At 46.4% G+C, this 21,047-nt stretch overlaps 1 protein-coding gene and 1 pseudogene across 1 annotated transcript; both read left to right on the top strand.

Moving 5' to 3' along the window:
• Positions 1-7,769: 7,769 nt before the first annotated feature.
• Positions 7,770-20,616, top strand: LOC137840465 (dehydrogenase/reductase SDR family member 13-like). Its single transcript, XM_068651409.1, has 5 exons — positions 7,770-8,033; positions 8,342-8,460; positions 8,671-8,794; positions 13,711-14,037; positions 20,303-20,616. Exons 1-5 carry the CDS (start codon positions 7,907-7,909, stop codon positions 20,560-20,562), a joined length of 957 nt encoding a protein of 318 aa, XP_068507510.1. The 5' UTR covers positions 7,770-7,906; the 3' UTR covers positions 20,563-20,616.
• On the top strand, positions 18,313-20,346 carry LOC137840456 (uncharacterized; annotated as a pseudogene).
• Positions 20,617-21,047: the final 431 nt, after the last annotated feature.

Genomic DNA, 21,047 nt, shown 5'->3' with positions numbered 1-21,047 from the left:
AGATCAGCACGTTTATTTTCAGATTCAATTTTTTTTTTTTTTTCAAATACGAGTTTGTTTTTTCAAGTACAAAACCTATGACCCCAATCTATCTCCATACAAGTTCGCCTTTCATTTAGTGAACCTAAATTTCTGGTCCTTCCAGTCTGTTGAGAGCCGTTGAAAAGAGAAAGCTTGTCACGCCCAAACAGGAAATGGGTGTGTTTTAATCAAGTCAGTCTTCTTAACAAAGCAGCGTACAGAAAGAAAGTCGCAACAGAGCAACTGTCTGTATCAACTAACGTTATTACATATATTCTTTTTGTTGTATTTTTTTTTCAAGTACAAAACCTTTGACCCCAATCTATCTCCATACAAGTTCGCCTTTCATTTAGTGACCCTAACTTGTTGACATTCCTTTATTGTCTTGCCGATTTCTGGTCCTTCCAGTCTGCTGAGAGCCTTTAACAAGAGAAACCTTGTCACGCCCAAACAGTAGTGACGTGCATTCCAGTTCTTTTGAGTGAACTGAATCTTTAGAATCATGGTTCAAAAGAATCGTTCACCGAATCGTTATAAATGCTGATTTATTGAGGAATGGCCTCAAACCATTGCTCTATTTAGACCATTGTAAAACTGAAATTCAAATAAAGAAAAACCGCGTTAGATAATCGTTAGCTTGTAGCGTGTTGGCTATGGTAACTTTGATCTGTAAATAAAATGAACATCAGAATCAGCTTTATTGACCAAGTTTGTGCATGCCAAACAGGAAATTTAATCTCAGCCTCTGTCTGACATTTAAAGGGCTAGAGACACCGGTATATGTATAAATCGGTTTTAGTTAGCTTATGGGCTTATAAATATAAATTGACGCTCGAAACAACGAAAAGGAAGCTGTTGGTCTGAAAAATATAATTTAAATTTGCCGCACAGACGAGATTGACTGCACCGAGCCGCCAGCCAGAAGTGACGTCTCATGACGTCTCAAGTTGTACGCGTTTAGCTTCAGTGAATGTAAACAAAAAGAGAAGAGGGGCCAGCGCGGAGACGTCGGGCCAGGTTTGCGGCCAACCCAGCTCGCCTAGCCGTGCCGTCCATTATTCTGGCGTACGTTCGTTCGCGGGACGACAAGATGGGTTGAGTTCGCCGGATAGGATCCACGAACCGGACAGTGCGTGCCTGCTGTGTGCTCGTGTTCACAGTGGCCTGGTTGACTGTTATCTTTCCGGACTTTCGGGAGCGGCTAGCGTGCTATCACTCTTATTGTTCATCTTCTTGTTTTAATTTTCCTGTGTTGTTTACTTATATGTGCGTTGTGAACTCTGTCTTGTCACCCTGGGATAGTGAGAAACGTAATTTCGATCTCTTTGTTTGTCTTGACATGCGGAGGAATTGACAATAAAGGAGACTTTGAGACTTTGACTTTGAAAAGTATGTCGAAGCGTGACGGGAGGGGCACAATTCAGAAAACGTGCTCAGCTCGTCGAAAAAATGCGATTTAAGAAATAAAATTAAAAATGCGCCTAAAACCTAAACCAAACGCTGCAGATGTTCATTTCTCCATGCGCAGTGGTCAACTCGGCACTCTACTCTTTTTACTATGCCAAACTAACCACAGTGACGGGAGAGGCACAATTCAGAAAACGTGCTCAGCTCGTCCAGAAAATGCGATTTAAGCAATAAAATTAAAAATGCTTATAGAACCTAAACCAAACGTTGCAGGTGGTCATGTCTTCATGTGCCGAGATCAACTCGGCACTCTAAAGCCGCCAAGAGCACTTTTTACTATGCCAACCTAACCAGAGTGACGGGAGGGGCACAATTCAGAAAATGTGCTCAGCTCAGCCCAAGTGAACTGCTAGATTCATCATATTCTGCGTCAAAAGAGGTTTCTGAATCGGATAAAATGATGCTAATATTGCCGCTAGAAACGGAGCTGTCGCTATCATCTGCCACGTTGTTTGGGTTTGTTGACATCCAGATGTACAACTTGTGACGTCACAGTAATGGCGCCGCCAGTTTGGCTTCGTGCGGGACCCGATCGATAAACTGGCATTTCATTTCAGCTTTATTCTTAGTAATCGGTGTCCATTTTTAATTTCCAATGCAGCAAATGTGTTCACTTTATACATTCTATCAAATTCCGTTCTAATTGAAAAAAAAAAAAAAGGGATGTCTCTAGCCCTTTAAGTGACTGACAACATTCAGGCAACTAACAACATTTAAGTGGCGAGAGCAGGATGTTATTGCACAAACTCTGAGTCTCTGAGTGGTGTGAGTTCATCAGAGCGACAGCCTAGGGCAGGCATGGGCAAATTACGGCCCGCGGGCCACATCCGGCCCACGGGACTGTTTAATCTGGCCCGCCAACCCTAAATAAATTGTATTATTAAACTTTTTTTTTTTTTTCGGTCATTTTGCCTGCAATGACTGCGTTTCCCCAGTAGATGGGGAACCACTCGCCTGCGCATTTACTACCGGAAGCCGTGTCAGAAAGCTCGGTGCACACTCACAAGTGCGTGTACGTACTCAGTAGTACGGAAATAGCGCACTCGCGCTCTATTTGTATCAGTGCCGAATTTAGAGCGTGGGCTGTGACGACAGCATTCTTGTAATTTGCGCGCCGAGCTTTCGGATACAGTTTTACGCTAAAGCCGCCCAAAAACCTTCCCCTGGAATCCTTCCATTAAAATGAGTCGCCCAAGGAAAAGCAAGGTGGACACTGAGTGCCGAGTGTTTAAAAAGAGTGGCCAATTTGGCTCGACGTACGCAACGTGACGTTCAGCCACATGAACATCAACATCAACCCGTCACAGATCTAGGTAAACGGACCAACACCTCGGATCTCTCCTAAGAATTGCCACAACAAATTTTACTCCAGACTATGACACACTAGCAAAAAAAGGGAGACCAACAACACTGTTCCCACTGAAAATGAAGGGGAGGCTTTCAAGTTTGCTGTAAAAAAATGCATTTTGAATATGAGCTGTACAAGAATGGATCTGATGTGCTCAAAGCACTTCATGATGATGGGTGTCAGTGCCACGGGGCGGTAGGTTGGTCCCGATTATCTTTTCCACAGACCTGATTGTCTGTTGCAGTCTGTGCTTGTCTTGTTTGGTGGCCGACCCAAACCAGACAGTGCTGGAGGTGCAGAGGATAGATTGGATGATGGCAGTCTAGAAGGTCTTCAGCAGCTCCTTTGGCAGGTTGAACTTCCTGAACTGTTCTCGGAAAGTACAGCCTCCCCTGGGCCTTCTTCCAGACAGAGTCCATGTGGCCAGTCCATTTCAGGTCCCGGGAGATTGTGGATCCCAGGAACTTGAAGGTGTGGTGGGAATAGTATTAGATGGTGAGGGGTGGAAGTGGCAAAGGGTCTCTCCTGAAGTCCACTGTCATCTCCACGGTCTTGAGCGGGTGCAGCTCCAGGTGGTTTTGGCTGCACCAGTGGACCAGCCGCTCCACCTCCTGTCTGTAAGCAGTCTCGTCACCGTCCCGGATCAGTCCGATGAGAGTGGTGTCGTCCGCATACCTCAGGAGCTTCACAGAAAAGTCGCCTGAGGAGCAATCGTTGGTGTAGAGAGAGAGGAGCAGTGGGGAGAGTATGCACCCCTGTGGGGCGCCAGTGCTGGTGGTCCAGGTGTCGGATGTGATGGGCCCCAGCCTCATATGCTGTCTCCTGTTGGTCAGGAAGCTGGTGATCCACTAACAGGTGGAGGCAGGCACTGCGAGCTGGACGAGCTTCTGGTAGAGAAATTCGGGATCGATGGTGTTGAAAGCCGAGCTGAAGTATACAAACATGATCCTGGCGTATATTCCTGGGGTGTCTAGGTGGTGCAGGATGTAGTGCTGTCCCAAGTTGACCGCATCATCCACCGACCTGTTTGCCCAGAAGGCAAACTGCAGGGGGTTGAGCAGGGGGCCCGTGACGTCCTACAGGTCGCTCAACACTATCCTCTCAAAGGATTTCATGACCACAGATGTCAGGGCAACAGGTCTGTAATCATTCCATCCTGTGATGGCGGGCTTCTTGGCTACCGGTACGATGGTGGAGCTTTTGAAGCATGAGGGCACCTCGCACAGCTCCAGGGAAGGGTTGAAGATCCGTGCAATCGTTTACACAAGTTCGAACAGAAAAAAAATTAGTTGACAAGACTTACGGCCAAATCTTGTCCAAGGCAACAACGTTTGAAGAACATCAGCTTCGTAAATCCACGGTATAACTGATGCCGTTACCGGGTCTCATACTCTGAGTGAGCAGACTTGTACTACGCGACCACAGGTGGGCGCTCTAGGCTAGTAAATAGAACATTTCAATAGACATTTCCATAGACATTTCAATCCAAAACATACAGAGGGGAGAACTGACAGCATTTCTGTTATCCCTGCTGACACACGTTTGTTTGAGTTCAAATTACCTGAGAAAAGATGCATTTTTCTTGTACAATCGCGTGTCAAGAATGTGTATTTGACGACTTGCTGTTTATATAGGCTTATTGCACAATGCACACAATTATAAACAATAATAAAATATGGAAATAAATAAAAAGATACTGAAACAAACAAATGATTTTTTTGTGCAAAATAATACTACACTAAGAGCTAGAAAATTAGAAAAAAAGCATGTTATTTTGCCTCATTCAAATCATGCAAAAACTGTGTTGGGTTGACAACATTTATCTGAAATCAATCTCGGAGACGGTAGGTCTTTCTTGGCTTAGCGTTTTCTCCTGCGCAGAAGGGCGCATCCCAGACACAGCAAGTGTGGCTGAGATTCGCGCTCTGCTCTGAGTTTTGCCGACCTTTTTATTGAGAAAGAAACAATTGGGCAAGTGTACATGATCGGGTAGGTTCACAGGCAGGAAATACATTCCAAAGTTATATCTCATTACCACAGAACAAAGGGGATACTCTCGTGGACGGAGCAGTATTGGACGTCTCATGACTATTAGCTTAACAAAAACGTAGTCTTTAGTGGCCCTGGGAATACATCCCGGTGTCGTACTCATGACTTCAACTTAAATGAAACCTCTGTCTGCTTCAGCCATCCCATGACAATCTCATGATCTGAACATGTCTAGCTAACTATGGGGCTTATTGTATAGCGCGGCTAATGACTCCAGTCATTAGCCGGCCATATGCCCCCAAATCATTTTCACAAGGCTAGATGGTCACATACTGCGGAGAGTCTTGCACACAAAAGTAGATACATAGAATCCAATGATAAAAAGTATATCATTTCCAACAAACTGTCTATCACATCTTAGTATCTAAACCTCTAAATATGTAAACTAAAATACAATCACATTTGTAAATGAATGGCTTCTGGTTTTTGAAATGTAAATAAACCAATCTACTGTGATAAAACAACAAAATTACATAAACTGCATTAACCATCAAAGTGAAGTCTAACTAACAGTAGTCTTGAAACAAATCTGAATAAGCAAAAACATTGCAATAAAATAATGCAAACTGCTACCGCGATTGTTGGGGAGCCTGAGGACTGTATAGGGTGTTAGAGATTTGCTCACTCCAACTTATTTTGCAAGAACCACACGGGAGACAAGTAAGTCCTTTTAGACACCTGCAGGTGGAGAGTCCATTCGTCGCTGTGTGTACGAATAGAGCTCTGAACTCTCCTTCCCGCAAGAGGATATTTATTAAGAGAAACAGAGTGGGGGCTGAGAGTTGACAGGTTTGGTGAACCCCCGGCCTCTGGTAAGATCAGAGCAGGGGGTGTTTTACGATGTTGTGGGAAACAGAACAACTTTGATTGCTTCCTCTGCAGCTGGTCACTCAAGCAGAGGAAGCAACCACTTTATTTTACTGCATTGTAAGAGCAAGACAAGATTGGTTAATCATTATAGTCTACATTCCAACATAATCTTACGATAAAGATAACCTGGAAAACCCTAACATAGGGGGTTGGCTCGGATGGTTATGCTCTTTTTGCCCCCGAGTGTTGGTCAGAACACAGGAGGGAAGACATGGTTCAGTTTTGACTGCTTTACTAAATTATTAGCAAAAAAGTAACAGGCACTGGGGCTCACAGGGGCAAACAGGCAAACTGGCAAAAGGGTATAGGCAAATGTTTGGTCGTAAGGATGTGAGAGCAGGTGAGTGTAGTGTACATGGGTGAGTCTTTGGGTGTGTGAATGTTATTATTGTGTGTGTGATTATTGTATGAAGCGCGTGAAGGGTGTGTGTGTGTGTGTGTGTGTGTGTGTGTGTGTGTGTGTGTGTGTGTGTGTGTGTGTGCGTGTGCGTGTGGTATGTGGTTCTGCAACAGACAGAAATACAGCACGTATGTAAGTCAACACTCAACTTCTGACGTCACACAACAGTAGACGGCACACTTTACATAACTAACTGCGCGTAATGGTTCCGCTATACTAAATAACCATAAATGAAATACTCTCGGCAACACACCATACATAAGTCATCGAGACAACAAAAACATTTGCTGGCGACCGTTAGTCGCCGTGCCGCTGTGTAATGGCTACTTGCACGATGCGAGTCAAACTTAAAGGAGCATGCCGAAGTTATCAATCAAACAGCGCACACACGAAACAAACCGCGATCAGACAAACGGCACAACAGTGGACAGTAATAACAATGAAATGTATATACTCACTTTGTGTCAAAGACGCACACGATCACAGCAACATATTCAGTCGATACCAGCAACCTTTAACTTACCGCTGCGCACAAGTGAATGGGTATAATGTCTAGACCCCGAATGTAAGACGACCCCCACTTTTTCAGTCTTATTTCAATGCAAAAAAAGATCGTCTTATTTTCGGGCCAATACAGTAATACTTCACTAAGAGGTAGAACATTTTAACAAAGTGACCAAAAAAATCCAGCAACCAAATACGCAAACACACAAAAATTGTGCAAAATAATACCAGCCGGCAGTCTTTTTATGCACTTGCACATTAGCCGTTAGCTTGGAGAAAACGAGCACGATAGACGTGGCGTTTCAGAGAGTGGTTCTGTCTTTCCTAGGGCAAGTCGTAAATCTGCATTCGTTGACTTTTAACTGGCTTACATAGTTCACGTTCACTCACTGAATTGTTCATGCCAGGAGACGCAACACGTTCACTGAGGCTCCGTTGATGCACGGGAAGGCAGTTCAATGACTGGTTCGCGAATGGGAAGGTCAGGACCTTCAGTAGTTCACTCACTGATCCGTTCTTGCGATGAACGAGAAAGGCAAATCATTCACTCACTTACTCGTTCACTCACTGATCCGTTCAGTTGATGAACGAGAAATGCAGTTCACTCACTGACTCGTTTGTGAATGGGAAGTTACGTCATTTTTCTTCGTTTTGTTTTACGGCGGGGTGGCACCAGCTTCAATGCGCATTAACGACACCTACTGTGTTGGATAAAGTTAAAGTTAAAGTCCCATGACCGTCACACACACATCTGGGTGTGGTGAAATTTGTCCTCTGCATTTAACCCATCCCCGTGTGATTTGATCCATCCCTTGGGGAAGAGGGGAGCAGTGCCGCGCTCGGGAATCATTTGGTGATCTAACCCCCCAATTCCAACCCTTAATGCTGACTGCCAAGCAGGGAGGCAATGGGTCCCATTTTTATAGTCTTTGGTATGACCCGGCCAGGGTTTGAACCCACAACCTTTTAAATTACGTTATTGCGTGTTGGTTGAAGTCATATGAACTGAAAAAAAGAACGAATTCTTCAGGAAGTGGTCCATCCACTCACGTTCACTGAAAAGATCCGTTCGTTTTGAACGAATTGTTCACGAACGACCCAACCCTACCAAACAGGAAATGGGTGTGTTTGAATCAAGTCAATTTTCTTAACATAGCGCACAGAAAGGAAGTCGCAACAGAGCAACTTTCTTTATCAACTAACGTTATTACATATATTCTTCTTATAGTCTCTCGAACAACAACATAATGTTTATTCCTTTGTTAGTTTTGAGTGTGGTAGTAGGAGGTGCTTACATTTACCGTCAGATTGTGGTGAAGGGGAAGCAGTGCACAAGCAATGCAGAGCTACATGGAAAGACCGTGATTGTGACTGGTAAGGATACACTAAATGACTTTATGTAATCAAACAGCAGAGGAAAATTGAATCCAACATGTCAACAAGAGTTCGGATATGACTTGGATTGGGATTGCTAATTTGATAACAGTTCTTGCTTTGCCTCTATAGCATTACTTTTTTTTTTTTTTTTTAACTTGATCTCACAAATACTATAAATGCATTTTTTTCCTGCACTATAGGGCCCCTCTATTCCTGGATGACATGTCAAACTTCACATTGAATTCACAATTCAACTAAGATGATTTCTTTAAGTGTCATTGTTTAAAATGGTATGTCACCCTAAGGTAGCAACACAGGCATCGGAAAAACAACAGCAATAGACTTGGCTAAAAGAGGAGCCAGAGTTATTCTGGCTTGTCGTAGTCGGCAGAGAGGAGAGGCTGCTCTTGCAGATGTCAAGAGGGTAAGAAAGATCTGTCATACTTTGTTTTACAGATGTAAATTTGGCATCTTTTTTTTCCTTTGACAACATTGACAGTACATACATTGTAAAGGAATAGTCCTGGTGCTGCATTCTCAATTATCAATCAAATGCATTTTGTATTCTACATCTGTTGTATGTGTGTATCGAGTGAAATACAGTATTTTAAAACCTATTTATTGGCTCTGAAAGGAGAGTGGGAGCAATCAAGTCGTGTTCATGCAGTTGGACCTGGGAAACCTTAAGTCTGTTCGCAGCTTTGCTGAAAACTACCTAAGAAGTGAGCCCAGACTAGACATTCTCATCAACAATGCAGGTAAGAGCACTCATTTCACAAACTTAAACTCACTCACACTTAACTGAAGTTTTCGCCCAAACTGGTTCTGCGTAGCTCTATTGTGGAGGACCTGAAACAGTACACTAGATCTTGGTTGTGTAACAACAAAAGGATTTAGTAAGATATGTGATAGGAGTGTCTTAATTTTACTGTAGGAGGTCTTTCAGTAAGTCCTGTTATGTAGACACTCATGCTCTACTGTGGCAAAGATATGTTTTATTTATTTTTTCATAATGTTGCATGTACCCATATGCTGAAAGTTTTCAACAAGTACCATACAGTAATCTGTTGGGTCATAGTGGACCCCCACACACATTTTCTTTTTTGAACTCGTGGTTTCACATTTTCGTTCTACTGGGTGACTTCAATGCTCACGTGGGCAATGACAGTGAGACCTGGAAGGGCGTGATTGGGAGGAACGGCCCCCCCGATCTGAACCCGAGCGGTGTTCTATTGTTGGACTTCTGTGCTCGACATGGATTTTCAATAATGAACACCATGTTCAAGCATAAGGGTGTCCATGTGTGCACTTGGCACCAGGACACCCTAGGCCGCAGTTCGATGATCGACTTTGTAGTCGTGTCATCGGATTTGCGGCCGCATGTTTTGGACACTCGGGTGAAGAGAGGGGCGGAGCTGTCAACTGATCACCACCTGGTGGTGGGTTGGCTCCGATGGTGGGGGAAGATGCCGGTCCGACCTGGCAGACCCAAACGCTCTGTGAGGGTCTGCTGGGAACGTCTGGCAGAATCTCCTGTCAGGAAGAGTTTCAACTCCCACCTCCGGCAGAGCTTTTCCCACGTCCCGGGGGAGGCGGGGGACATTGAGTCTGAGTGGACCATGTTCCGCGCCTCCATTGTTGAGGCGGCCGACCGGAGCTGTGGCCGTAAGGTCGTTGGTGCCTGTCGTGGCGGCAATCCCCGAACCTGCTGGTGGACACCGGCGGTAAGGGATGCCGTCAAGCTGAAGAAGGAGTCCTATCGGGCCGTTTTGGCCTGCGGGACTCCGGAGGCAGCTGACAGGTACCGGATGGCCAAGCGGAACGCGGCTTCGGTGGTTGCTGAGGCAAAAACCCGGGCGTGGGAGGAGTTCGGTGAGGCCATGGAGAATGACTTTCGGACGGCTTCGAGGAAATTCTGGTCCACCATCCGGCGTCTCAGGAGGGGGAAGCAGTGCAACGTCAACACTGTTTACAGTGGGGATGGCGTGCTGCTGACCTCGACTCGGGACGTCGTGAGTCGGTGGGGAGAATACTTCGAAGACCTCCTCAATTCCACCTACACGCCTTCCATTGAGGAAGCAGGGCCTGGAGACTCTGAGGCGGATTCTCCAATCTCTGGGGTCGAAGTCACTGAGGTAGTTAAAAAACTCCTCGGTGGCAAGGCCCCGGGGGTGGATGAGATCCGCCCAGAGTTCCTAAAGGCTCTGGATATTGTGGGGCTGTCATGGCTGACACGCCTCTACAACGTTGCGTGGACATCGGGGACAGTGCCTCTGGATTGGCAGACTGGGGTGGTGGTTCCCCTCTTTAAGAAGGGGGACCGGAGGGTGTGTTCCAATTACAGGGGAATCACACTCCTCAGCCTCCCTGGTAAGGTCTATTCAGGGGTGCTGGAGAGGAGGGTCCGTCGGGAGGTCGAACCTCGGATTCAGGAGGAGCAGTGTGGCTTTCGTCCTGGCCGTGGAACAGTGGACCAGCTCTACACCCTCGGCAGGATCCTCGAGGGTGCATGGGAGTTCGCCCAACCAGTCCACATGTGTTTTGTGGACTTGGAGAAGGCGTTCGACCGTGTCCCTCGGGAGGTTCTGTGGAGGGTGCTTCGGGAGTACGGGGTGCCGAGCCAACTGATAAGGGCGGTTCGGTCCCTGTATCACCGATGCCAGAGTCTGGTCCGCATTTCCGGCAGTAAGTCGGATTCGTTCCCAGTGAGGGTTGGACTCCGCCAAGGCTGCCCTTTGTCACCGATTCTGTTCATAATTTTTATGGACAGAATTTCTAGGCGCAGCCGAGGCGTTGAGGGGGTCCGGTTTGGGGACCTCAGCATCGCGTCCCTGCTTTTTGCAGATGACGTGGTGCTGTTGGCTTCTTCAGGCCGTGATCTCCAGCTCTCGCTGGAACGGTTCGCAGCCGAGTGTGAAGCGGTCGGGATGAGGGTCAGCACCTCCAAATCCGAGTCCATGGTCCTCGATCGGAAAAGGGTGGAATGCCCTCTCCGGATCGGGGATGAGATCCTGCCCCAAGTGGAGGAGTTCAAGTATCTTGGAGTCTTGTTCACGAGTGAGGGGAGGATGGAGCGTGAGATCGACAGGCGGATCGGTGCAGCGTCGGCAGTAATGCGGACCCTGTACCGGTCCGTTGTGGTGAAGAGAGAGCTGAGCCAAAAGGCAAAGCTCTCAATTTACCGGTCGATTTACGCTCCTACCCTCACCTATGGTCACGAGCTATGGGTCGTGACCGAAAGAACGAGATCTCGGATACAAGCGGCCGAAATGAGTTTTCTCCGCAGGATGTCAGGGCTCTCCCTTAGAGATAGGGTGAGAAGCTCGGTCATCCGGGAGAGACTCGGAGTAGAGTCGCTACTCCTCCACGTTGAGAGGAGCCAGATGAGGTGGCTCGGGCATCTTATCAGGATGCCTCCTGGACGCCTCCCTGGGGAGGTGTTCCGGGCATGTCCCACCGGTAGGAGACCCCGGGGACGACCCAGGACGCGCTGGAGAGACTATGTCTCTCAGCTGGCCTGGGAACGCCTTGGGATCCCCCGGGATGAGCTGGATGAAGTGGCACGGGAGAGGGAAGTCTGGGAGTCCCTCCTAAAGCTGCTGCCCCCGCGACCCGACCCCGGATAAGCGGAAGAAGATGGATGGATGGATGGATGGATGGTTTCACCTATTCACATTTTTTTTTATTTCAGCATTCAGGTAAGAAGGGGGCAAATAATGTTTATCGTTGAGGCCTTATTGGCGGTGTATCATCTTTTATTTTTAGTCATACTAAAATGACTAAAATTTTAGTCTTATTACCTTATTGGCGGTGTATCATCTTTTATTTTTAGTCATACTGTTTAGAATTTGGGCGGCACGGCAAGAGCCTACACTGGTTAGCACATTGCCTCACAGTTCATAAGTATACTTATGTATACAGGGGTTCGATTAAGGCTCCAACCTTCCTGTTTGGAGTTTGCATGTTCTGCCCGTGCCGGCATGGGTTTCTCCTGTTTCCTCCCACAATCCATCATGCATCAACTGTCTAAATCAGTGGTTCTCATCCTGGGTTTGGTGAGTCAGTCTCAGGGGTTTGGCAGAGCCTCCACTGCGGAGATCCGAACACACTTGATTTATTGTGTAAATTCGGGATGACGCATATCTCGCAAAGGCAACAGCAGAAGTCACACTCTTATGTAATTTGTTGTGAGTTCATGCATTGTGATGGTTTTGTTCTTTGGACAAGGTTATCATGCACGGCTCATTTTGTGCACCAGTAAAAAGCATCTGTCTTGAATTTGAAAGAAAATATTTTATTCTTTACCTAAAGAGAGGTTCGGTGAATGCGCATATGAAACTGGTGGGGTTCGGTACCTCTAACAAGGTTAAGAACCACTGGTCTAAATAGATAGTAGAAATTCGAATACCTTTAAAACTTTGGAATTACACTGTTATAAACCAATGAAATATACTAACTGTGTCTATCTATGTCACCAACACGGTGCCCTCGGGCACCAGGTTGCCCGTGAGGACCGCATGAGTCGCCCGCAGGATTGTTCTAAAATTAGCTCAAATAGCAGCACTTGTCAGTGAGCTGCATCTATTTATTTTACAGTCAAACCTCGGTTTTCGAATGTCCTGATTCTCGAACAAATCGGATTTCGAACAAAAAAAAATTGAGATTTTTTGCTTCGGTTGTCGAACAAAATTCGGTTGTCGAACCTCGCGAGATGAGCCGGGAGGACCCGAGAAAACCCGACCACGCGGCCCGGATGCCGACAGACTCAGTTGTTATTGTATTTTCGTTACTTTGAGGATTGTATTAACCCCTAATCATGTCTCCAAAGAAAGCAAGTGGGAGCAGTAAAGCCATCCTAAAACACAAAGACGCTCTTAAAGCAACGCAACAGTGAGCGCCCGGCGCGCTGCGGTTGCGCTATCGGACCAAATTAAGCTCTGTCACAATAATGCGACCAGCGCGGTGCAGTTGCGCGGTCGTCGACGCGCTACTGTTGAGCGTTCGTCGGTGCGCTGCAGTTGCGCGATCGGACAAAATTAAACTCCCTGCGCACTTAGGTCCCCTTAAAGTATGGAAAGTACATCAGGAATTTAAAAATATTTTCTAAATTTTAGCGACGGCTCTGTCACAATAATGCGACCAGCGCGCTACGGTTGCGCGTTCGGCGGTGCGCTGCAGTTCCGCGATCGGACAAATATGCGCAAATGAAAAAATGCTTAAAAAAGGCGTTTTTGTTTTGTTTTGTTTTTTTGTCTTGAAACGGATTTTTCCCCCCCATCATTTGTAATGAGAAAAATAGATTCTGAATTCGACTGATTCGCTTCTCGAACCACCTTCTGGAACGGATTGTGGTCAAAAACCAAGGTTTGACTTTATTTTTGCTATTCTTGTTAAAATCACACATGTGAACTGGAAATGACAATAATAACACATAGTGAAAGCCAAATTGAGCAAATTGGCTATTTCAGAAGTGTGTGTCAAACTGGTAGCCCTTTGCCTTAATCAGTACCCAGGAAGTAGCTCTCGGTTTAAGAAAGGTTGGTGACCCCTGCTCTATATGATTAAAAAAATCAAATTGGCTACCAAGCAAGTAAACTGTATTTAAGTTACTGCATGTTTTAAGTTATCGTATAAAGTATAAAAAAGACTTACTGTCCTGTTTTTTCTGTCCTAGGAATTTATATGCAGGGTCGAACAGAGGATGGTTTTGGCATGATGTTTGGCATTAATCATCTGGGCCACTTTCTTTTAACCAACCTTGTGCTGGACCGACTGAAGGAGTGTCAACCAAGTCGAGTGATCAATGTATCATCCGTGGCACATAACTTTGGAAAAATTGACTTTGAATGCCTAACTAAACATAGAGCTCTAGGACTGGGGAAATCATTCGTTGCGGACCTTCGGGTCTACTCTGACAGCAAGCTGTGCAATGTGCTCTTCACCCATGAGTTGGCCAAGAGACTACAAGGAACCAAAGTCACATGCTACTCCCTCCATCCAGGTTAGTAAAGAGAATGTATCCATTCATGCAATCCAATCTATAGAGAGGAAAGTACTGAAATAGTAGAGCACTGGTTAGCATGTCCACCTCAGAGTGCAGAGGTTTTGGGTTAGATTCCAGCTCCAGCCTTCCTTTGTGGAGTTTGCATGTTTTCCCCGTGCCTTACTACCACGTTTTAAAGACATGCATGTTAGGTCAGTTGAGCACCTAAATTGCCCATAGGAGTGAGTGTGAATGTGGATAGTCAGTGTGCCTTGGGATTGGCTGGAAACCAGTTTGAGGTATCCCCGCCTACTGCTCGAAGTTTGCTGAGATACCCTCCAGCGCACCTGAGACTTTCTTGAGGAAAGGTCATTCAGAAAATGGATGGATGTAGGCTTGAAACATTATACAATTCCTAAATTGAGTGTCTTCATTAGTCTTGTTTGTGTAAATTGTAAAAGGGTGATGTGGCTCAGTAGTAGAGTGTCCCAACTTGAAGGTTGTGAGTTCACTCCTCATACCTGGTGACCATATCAAAGTGTTCTTAAGCAGCGCCTTGCATCTTAATTTTGTCGTACACCAATTGTACAATGACAATAAAGGCATTCTTCTTCTATGTACATCACTAAAACATTAAAACATGAGAAAAAATGAAAAGCCTCACCTCCTGCATGGCTTTAAATATAAAATCTTTAAAACATTCTTAAAAACATACTTAAACTCCCCCAAATTCTCAAAAAGCCAGTGAGCATGAAAAAATACATATTGCAGGCTTTAAATAATAATTTAATAACAATTTAAGTTTTAGGTGTACCCTGCCTGCCGCTTGAAAATGGCTGGGATGTGCTCCAATATGCTCATGAACATAGTGAGGATAAGTGGTTCAGAAAATCACGGGTGTGTGTGTATTTTATAAGAAAGCAATGGTAATGGGGTGTGACACTTGTTCAGTGTGACAGGGCAAGTCGCTACAGAGATGTTTTGTATTCCTCAATGCAGTGGTGGTTGGAAAAGTCAAGTGACAGAATTAGTCAGACAACATACCCTGCAGGGATTTTGAGCAGATATCATCAGTTCTTTGAATTTCAGCTGAACTTGGGCTCCCTTATAATGACACTATTAACATGAAACACAAAGGCTATTTGTTTACAATGAAACTGTAGTGTTATTTTGATAAACATAATCATCCATCCATCCATCCATCCATCCATCCATCCATCCATCCATCCATCCATCCATCCATCCATCCATCCATCCATCCATCCATCCATCCATCCATCCATCCATCCATCCATTCATCCATCCATCCATCCATCCATCCATCCATCCATCCATCCATCCATCCACTTGTTCGACCCCTTGTTTTTGTCTTCCGGGTTAGAGCAACGCTGGCGTGTAGATTGTTGACTGCCGCTTCTGCCCCGAACTGTGTCCGCTACTTGTTTGTCCGCTATTTGTTTTGTGTTTCCCGTTTTAAGTGTGCCCGTTTTTTCTTTTCTTTTTCTTGCTTTTTCACCTGCCCACCGCGTATCTCTGCAGCTCTGCTCGCACCTCTCTGTTCCCGCTCCCTCGGACTCCGAGCTACGCTAGCCAGCTAGCCAAACCACCACTGGACCCTCCTACCTCCCGGCTCTGAGCCTGTAGCTGCTCGCTCTTGGCTCGGCAAACAGCTTTAACTCAACTTTCTGGCCACTCCTCGTGGGGAGCACCCGCTCGCTGCGAGCTCGCCGGTCTTGGCTCGGCTGTGTGCTGCCATGACACACTGGGGCTTGCCGTTTGTGCGGGTACAGTCTAGCTAACCAGCTACTAGCCACTTCTAACATTTTATCTGGATTATTCCCAGCTGCTGTCACGTCTCATCTCTTCCATGAACTATCACTTCTGCTACTCCGTGCTTCTATTCCACCAACTTCTCGCCCATTTATCTACACTGCTGCATCAGCTGCCAGCAAGGCTGGGATCCTCCGCCGTCGCCGCTACATCCACCGTAGCTCTGGACTATCTTTTAACCGACATTTCCCTGATGGCCCACCCATCCCTTCTTCCTGGACTACCTCTCACCCCCCCACCTCCCGTACTGCCAACCTCAACAACCTCCGCTCCCCCTTTCCCCCGCTCCTTCATCCATCTCCCTCACGCTGCTGAACTGTCGCTCCCTCTCCAACAAATCACCAGTTATTTTTGAACTACTATTGGACAATAACTTGGATCTGCTCCTTCTCTGTGAAACATGGCAACAGCCCCTGGACTCTTTTACTCTCAACCAAGCCACTCCGTCCAACTACAGCTACATCGCCAAACCCCGCCTCTCTGGGCGAGGGGGTGGCATTGCTATCCTCCATAAGCAGTCCCTACCCATCACTGAATTGGACCTCAACCTCCCATCTATTTCATCCTTTGAATATCTCGCTTTTTCCCTCCCCAACTCTACTACTGCTGTTCTCATCTACCGCCCCCCAAAGTCACATCCGTCTTTTCTTTCTGAACTCTCTGAACTCCTCACCATCGTATCCTCAGTCTCCTATCGCCTCCTACTCATCGGTGACTTCAACATCCACATCGACCAGCCAACTGCTCCACTGACGTCTGACTTCATCTCCCTTCTGGACTGCTTCCATCTCACCCAGCACATCAACTTCCCCACCCACACCAAAGGCCACACCCTGGATATAGTATGCTCCTCCTTTCCAGTCACATCCAACCCCCGTCCTCTCGCCTTTCCACTGTCAGATCATCTCTGCATCCTCTTCTCCGCCCCTCTACCCTCGCCTCATAATTCCACAAAACGCACCATCTCCTACCGCAACATCAAGACTGTAAACCCAATCATGCTTTGCCAGCTCTTATCCTCTGCCCTTCCCTCCGACCCCACTTCTTCCTCCCCTGATGACCTCGCCACCATGCTCAACAACATCCTTTCTGACTCCCTTGATTCCCTAGCCCCCTGGAAAACTTCCTCTGTTACATTCATTAACTCTGCCCCTTGGTACACCCCGGAACTCCGCTCCATGAAACAAACTGGCCGTCAACTCGAACGCCTTCACAAAAGAACCCGCCTCACTGTCCATGCTGAAACCTTCAAACAACACATCTCCTCCGACCGTGATGCTCTTCTTGCTGCCAAATCTGCTTACTTCTCATCTCTCATTAATAACACCAACCGGAACCCCCGCATATTGTTCTCCACCGTCAACAAATTGCTCCAGCCACCGGCCACCAAGCCACCCTCCTCACCCGCCCTCTGTAACTCCTTCCTTGTCAACTTTAACAACAAAATCGCCCAAATCAACAGTTCTCTGACCGACACCATCAATAATTCCTCCTCCCCCACCGCCCCTGTTCTCCTGCCCCCCCTTCCTGACCTCCCGCCCTTCCCCGCTCTCACTGCCTTCTCCCTTGTCGACTCCTCCACCATCCTAGACATCATCACCGCATCCAAGATAACCACCTGCTCTCTCGACCCCCTTCCAACGACCTTAACTAAGGCCTGCCTCCCTGTTCTTCTCCCTCACCTCACCACCCTTTTTAATCAGTCTCTATCCCTTGGCCACTTTCCCACTGTCTATAAGCTTGCAGCCATCACCCCCGTCCTCAAAAAGCACACCTTGGACCCAGTCAATCTCTCCAACTACCGTCCCATCTCCAACCTTTCATTCCTGTCCAAAACCCTTGAACGCATTGTCTCCGCCCAACTCCACACCCATCTCCAGTCCAACAACCTCTATGAACCCTTCCAGTCCGGATTCCGCTCACTTCACAGCACCGAAACAGCTCTTGTTAAAGTCATCAACGATCTCCTCATTTCTGCAGACTCTGGTGCCCTCAACATCCTATTACTACTCGACCTTAGCGCAGGCTTTGACACTGTGAACCATTCCACCCTCCTTCAAAGGCTGCGCCAACTAGGTGTTGAGGGCACTGCACTCGACTGGCTCACCTCCTATCTCGCCAACAGAAACCAGTTCATCTCTCTCTCCGGCCACACATCCATCCTCTCCCCAGTTACACAGGCTCAGTTCTTGGCCCCCTCCTATTCATCTGTTACCTCTTTCCCCTTGGTAATGTCTCCCGCAAACTCAATCTGGACTTCCACTGCTACACTGATGACACCCAGATCTATATACGCACCACACCAACCCAAAACCCTCCCCTAACCCACTTTGAAACTTGCATCTCTACAATAAAAACATGGCTGACCCACAACTTTCTCAAACTCAACAGTGACAAAACAGAGCTCCTCCTCATAGGCACTGAATCCTCCCTTCTTTTAACATCTGCAACAAACTCTTGGAGATGTTCTACCAGTCCGTGGTTGCCAGTGTCCTGTTTTACACCGTGGTGTGCTGGGGCAGCAGCACATCCAAGAAGGACACCTCCAGACTGGACAAACTGGTCAGGCGAGCCGGCTCTCTGATCGGCAAGAAGCTGGACTCATTGGAGACGGTGGCAGAGGCAAGGACACTGAAAAAACTGTTGGACATTATAGGCAATGTCAGTCACCCTCTGCACTCTGTCATCACTAATCAGAGGAGCCGGATCAGTGGGAGACTGCTCCTCCCCAATTGTAGGACAAGCAGACTGAAGAACTCCTTTGTCCCCCAAGCCATCAAGCTATTCAACTCCTCACTGGGGAGGAGGTGACATGGACATGAACAGGGACATGGAGATGCTTGTAATAACTGTACACATTCTTCACGTCAATATACAATGCGCAATATTATGGCAACTACTGTGTAGTGTTTTTACCTCCCTCGATTTTCTTGCCTAGTTTATCTTTTGGCCTCTTTTACATTTCATTGCTATCTCTTGCACTGTGTGTATTTCTGCATCTTCTGTATATCTTGATCTCTTGTGTTTTTCTTGTGTATCTTGTATTTTACTGCTACTGGACACAGAATTTCCCTGAAGGAGTAATCCCAAGGGATTAATAAAGTTGAGTCTAAGTCTAAGTCTAAGTCTCACCATTGATTCCTCCAGCATCACTCCCTCCCCTCTGGCACGCAACCTTGGTGTTATTTTCGACCCTACACTGTCCTTCCACCCTCATGTGAGCTCAGTTGTTAAGACCTCCTACTTCCACCTCTGACGCATCGCCAAAATCCGGCACTGCCTCTCTCTCCCTGCCGCTGAATCCCTCATCCACGCCTTCATCTCATCCCAGCTTGACTACTGCAACTCCCTTCTCACTGGAATCACTGCTCACTCACTCCGTAGACTTCAACTAGTCCAAAACTCTGCTGCCCGCCTCCTTACCCACACCCGGTCCCGTAAAGACATCACTCCTGTTCTCCACTCTCTTCACTGGCTCCACATTAAGGAGCGTATCATCTTCAAGATACTCCTACTCACCTTCAAAGCCCTTCACCACCTGGCTCCCACTTACCTATCCGACCTCCTTGTTCCCTACTGCCCCAACCGTCCCCTCCGATCCTCCAATACTTCACGTCTGACAGTCCCAAAATCTCAAATCCTTCGGCGACAGAGCCTTCTCCTGCACATCACCCCGACTATGGAACTCTCTCCCTCAGTCTGTCTGTGACTCACCCACACTCCCCATATTTAAGTCCCGTCTAAAAACTTACCTCTTCTCTCAAGCCTATGACCTCCCCTACCCATAACTGGTTTCCTCTTCTTAATTTTATCCCATTGTCTCTTCCCTGTCCCCCTCCCCTCCTGTATGTCTTTGCCTTGTTCCCTGTAAGCGTCTTTGGGTTTTTGAAAAGCACTATACAAACTTAATGAATTATTTTTATCATCCATCCATCCATCCATCCATCCATCCATCCATCCATCCATCCATCCATCCATCCATCCATCCATCCATCCATTTTCTATACCGCTTGTCCCCACGGGGTTGCGGGCGTGCTGGAGCCTGTCTCAGCAGTCATCAGGCAGTAGGCGGGGGACACCCTGGACCGGTTGCCAGCCAATTGCAGGGCACACAGAGACTAACAACCATCTGCACTTGCAATCAAACCTAGGGGCAATTTGGTGTGCCCAATCGGCCCACCAAGCGGAGGTGGAATCGAACCCGCACCCTCCTAACTGTGAGGCGGACGTGCTAACCAGTGCCCCACCGAGCCGCCCATAAACATAAACATTTATTTATTTTTAAGATTCCATCTTTATTTTCAGTTGGTTTAATAAGTGCCTACATTGTGCACAGCTTGTCATTTTTTAATCAGTCTATTTGAGTGGTAGTTTTGTACTGTACAACATTAAAGGAAAAACAAAACAAAATAATCACTCTTTTCCTTTACGTTTACCTGTTTTTCCACTGCAGGAGCTATCAACTCCGAGTTGGCCAGGAATGCCAGCTCATTGGTTCATATCCTGTTGAAGCCCATCACTGCCTTCTTCTTCAAAAACACTGTCCAGGGATGCCAGACCACTCTGCACTGTGCAGTACAGGAGGGAATCGAACCTCTTAGCGGACGTTACTTCTCCAACTGTGCAGTGAAAGAAGTCTATTCTAAAGCAAAGGATGACGCTGCAGCTAAGAAGCTGTGGGAAATAAGTGAAGGAATGTGTGGTCTTGCATAAATTAATTCACAAGTGAGTTTAGTTGAATGGGAATAAAGGAATAACTCTCTGTTATGTTGTACGGTGATTTCTTGACTCTTTCTGACACGAAAACAGCTATCAACTGGTTCTGATTTTGACGATTTAATTGTGTCTGCCTTGCTCATAAATTTTCAATTGAAAAACTTTAATATGCTATTTACCACTGTGATTGGCCAGTGACATCTCGCCCTGTATGATTTTTAAATCAAATGCAGTGTGTGCGCGCGTGCGTGTGCGCACGTGTGTGTGTGCGTGTGTTTTCTACTGTTCTTTTATTTTTATTATATATGTACACTGATATATACTGCAGTTTATATATATATATATATATATATATATATATATATATATATATATATATATATATATATATATATATATATATATATATATATATATATACTCAAAACAGATCAGAAGTGATTATAATGTATGTCTATTTTAGTTTATTTTTTTAGAATTTT

The sequence above is a fragment of the Syngnathus scovelli genome, chromosome 7 (genome assembly GCF_024217435.2).
Source record: "Syngnathus scovelli strain Florida chromosome 7, RoL_Ssco_1.2, whole genome shotgun sequence".
In the NCBI taxonomy this organism is placed as follows: Eukaryota; Metazoa; Chordata; class Actinopteri; order Syngnathiformes; family Syngnathidae; genus Syngnathus; species Syngnathus scovelli.
The sequence above is the reverse complement of the archived record's forward strand: the minus strand, read 5'-3'. Positions and strand labels throughout refer to the sequence as shown.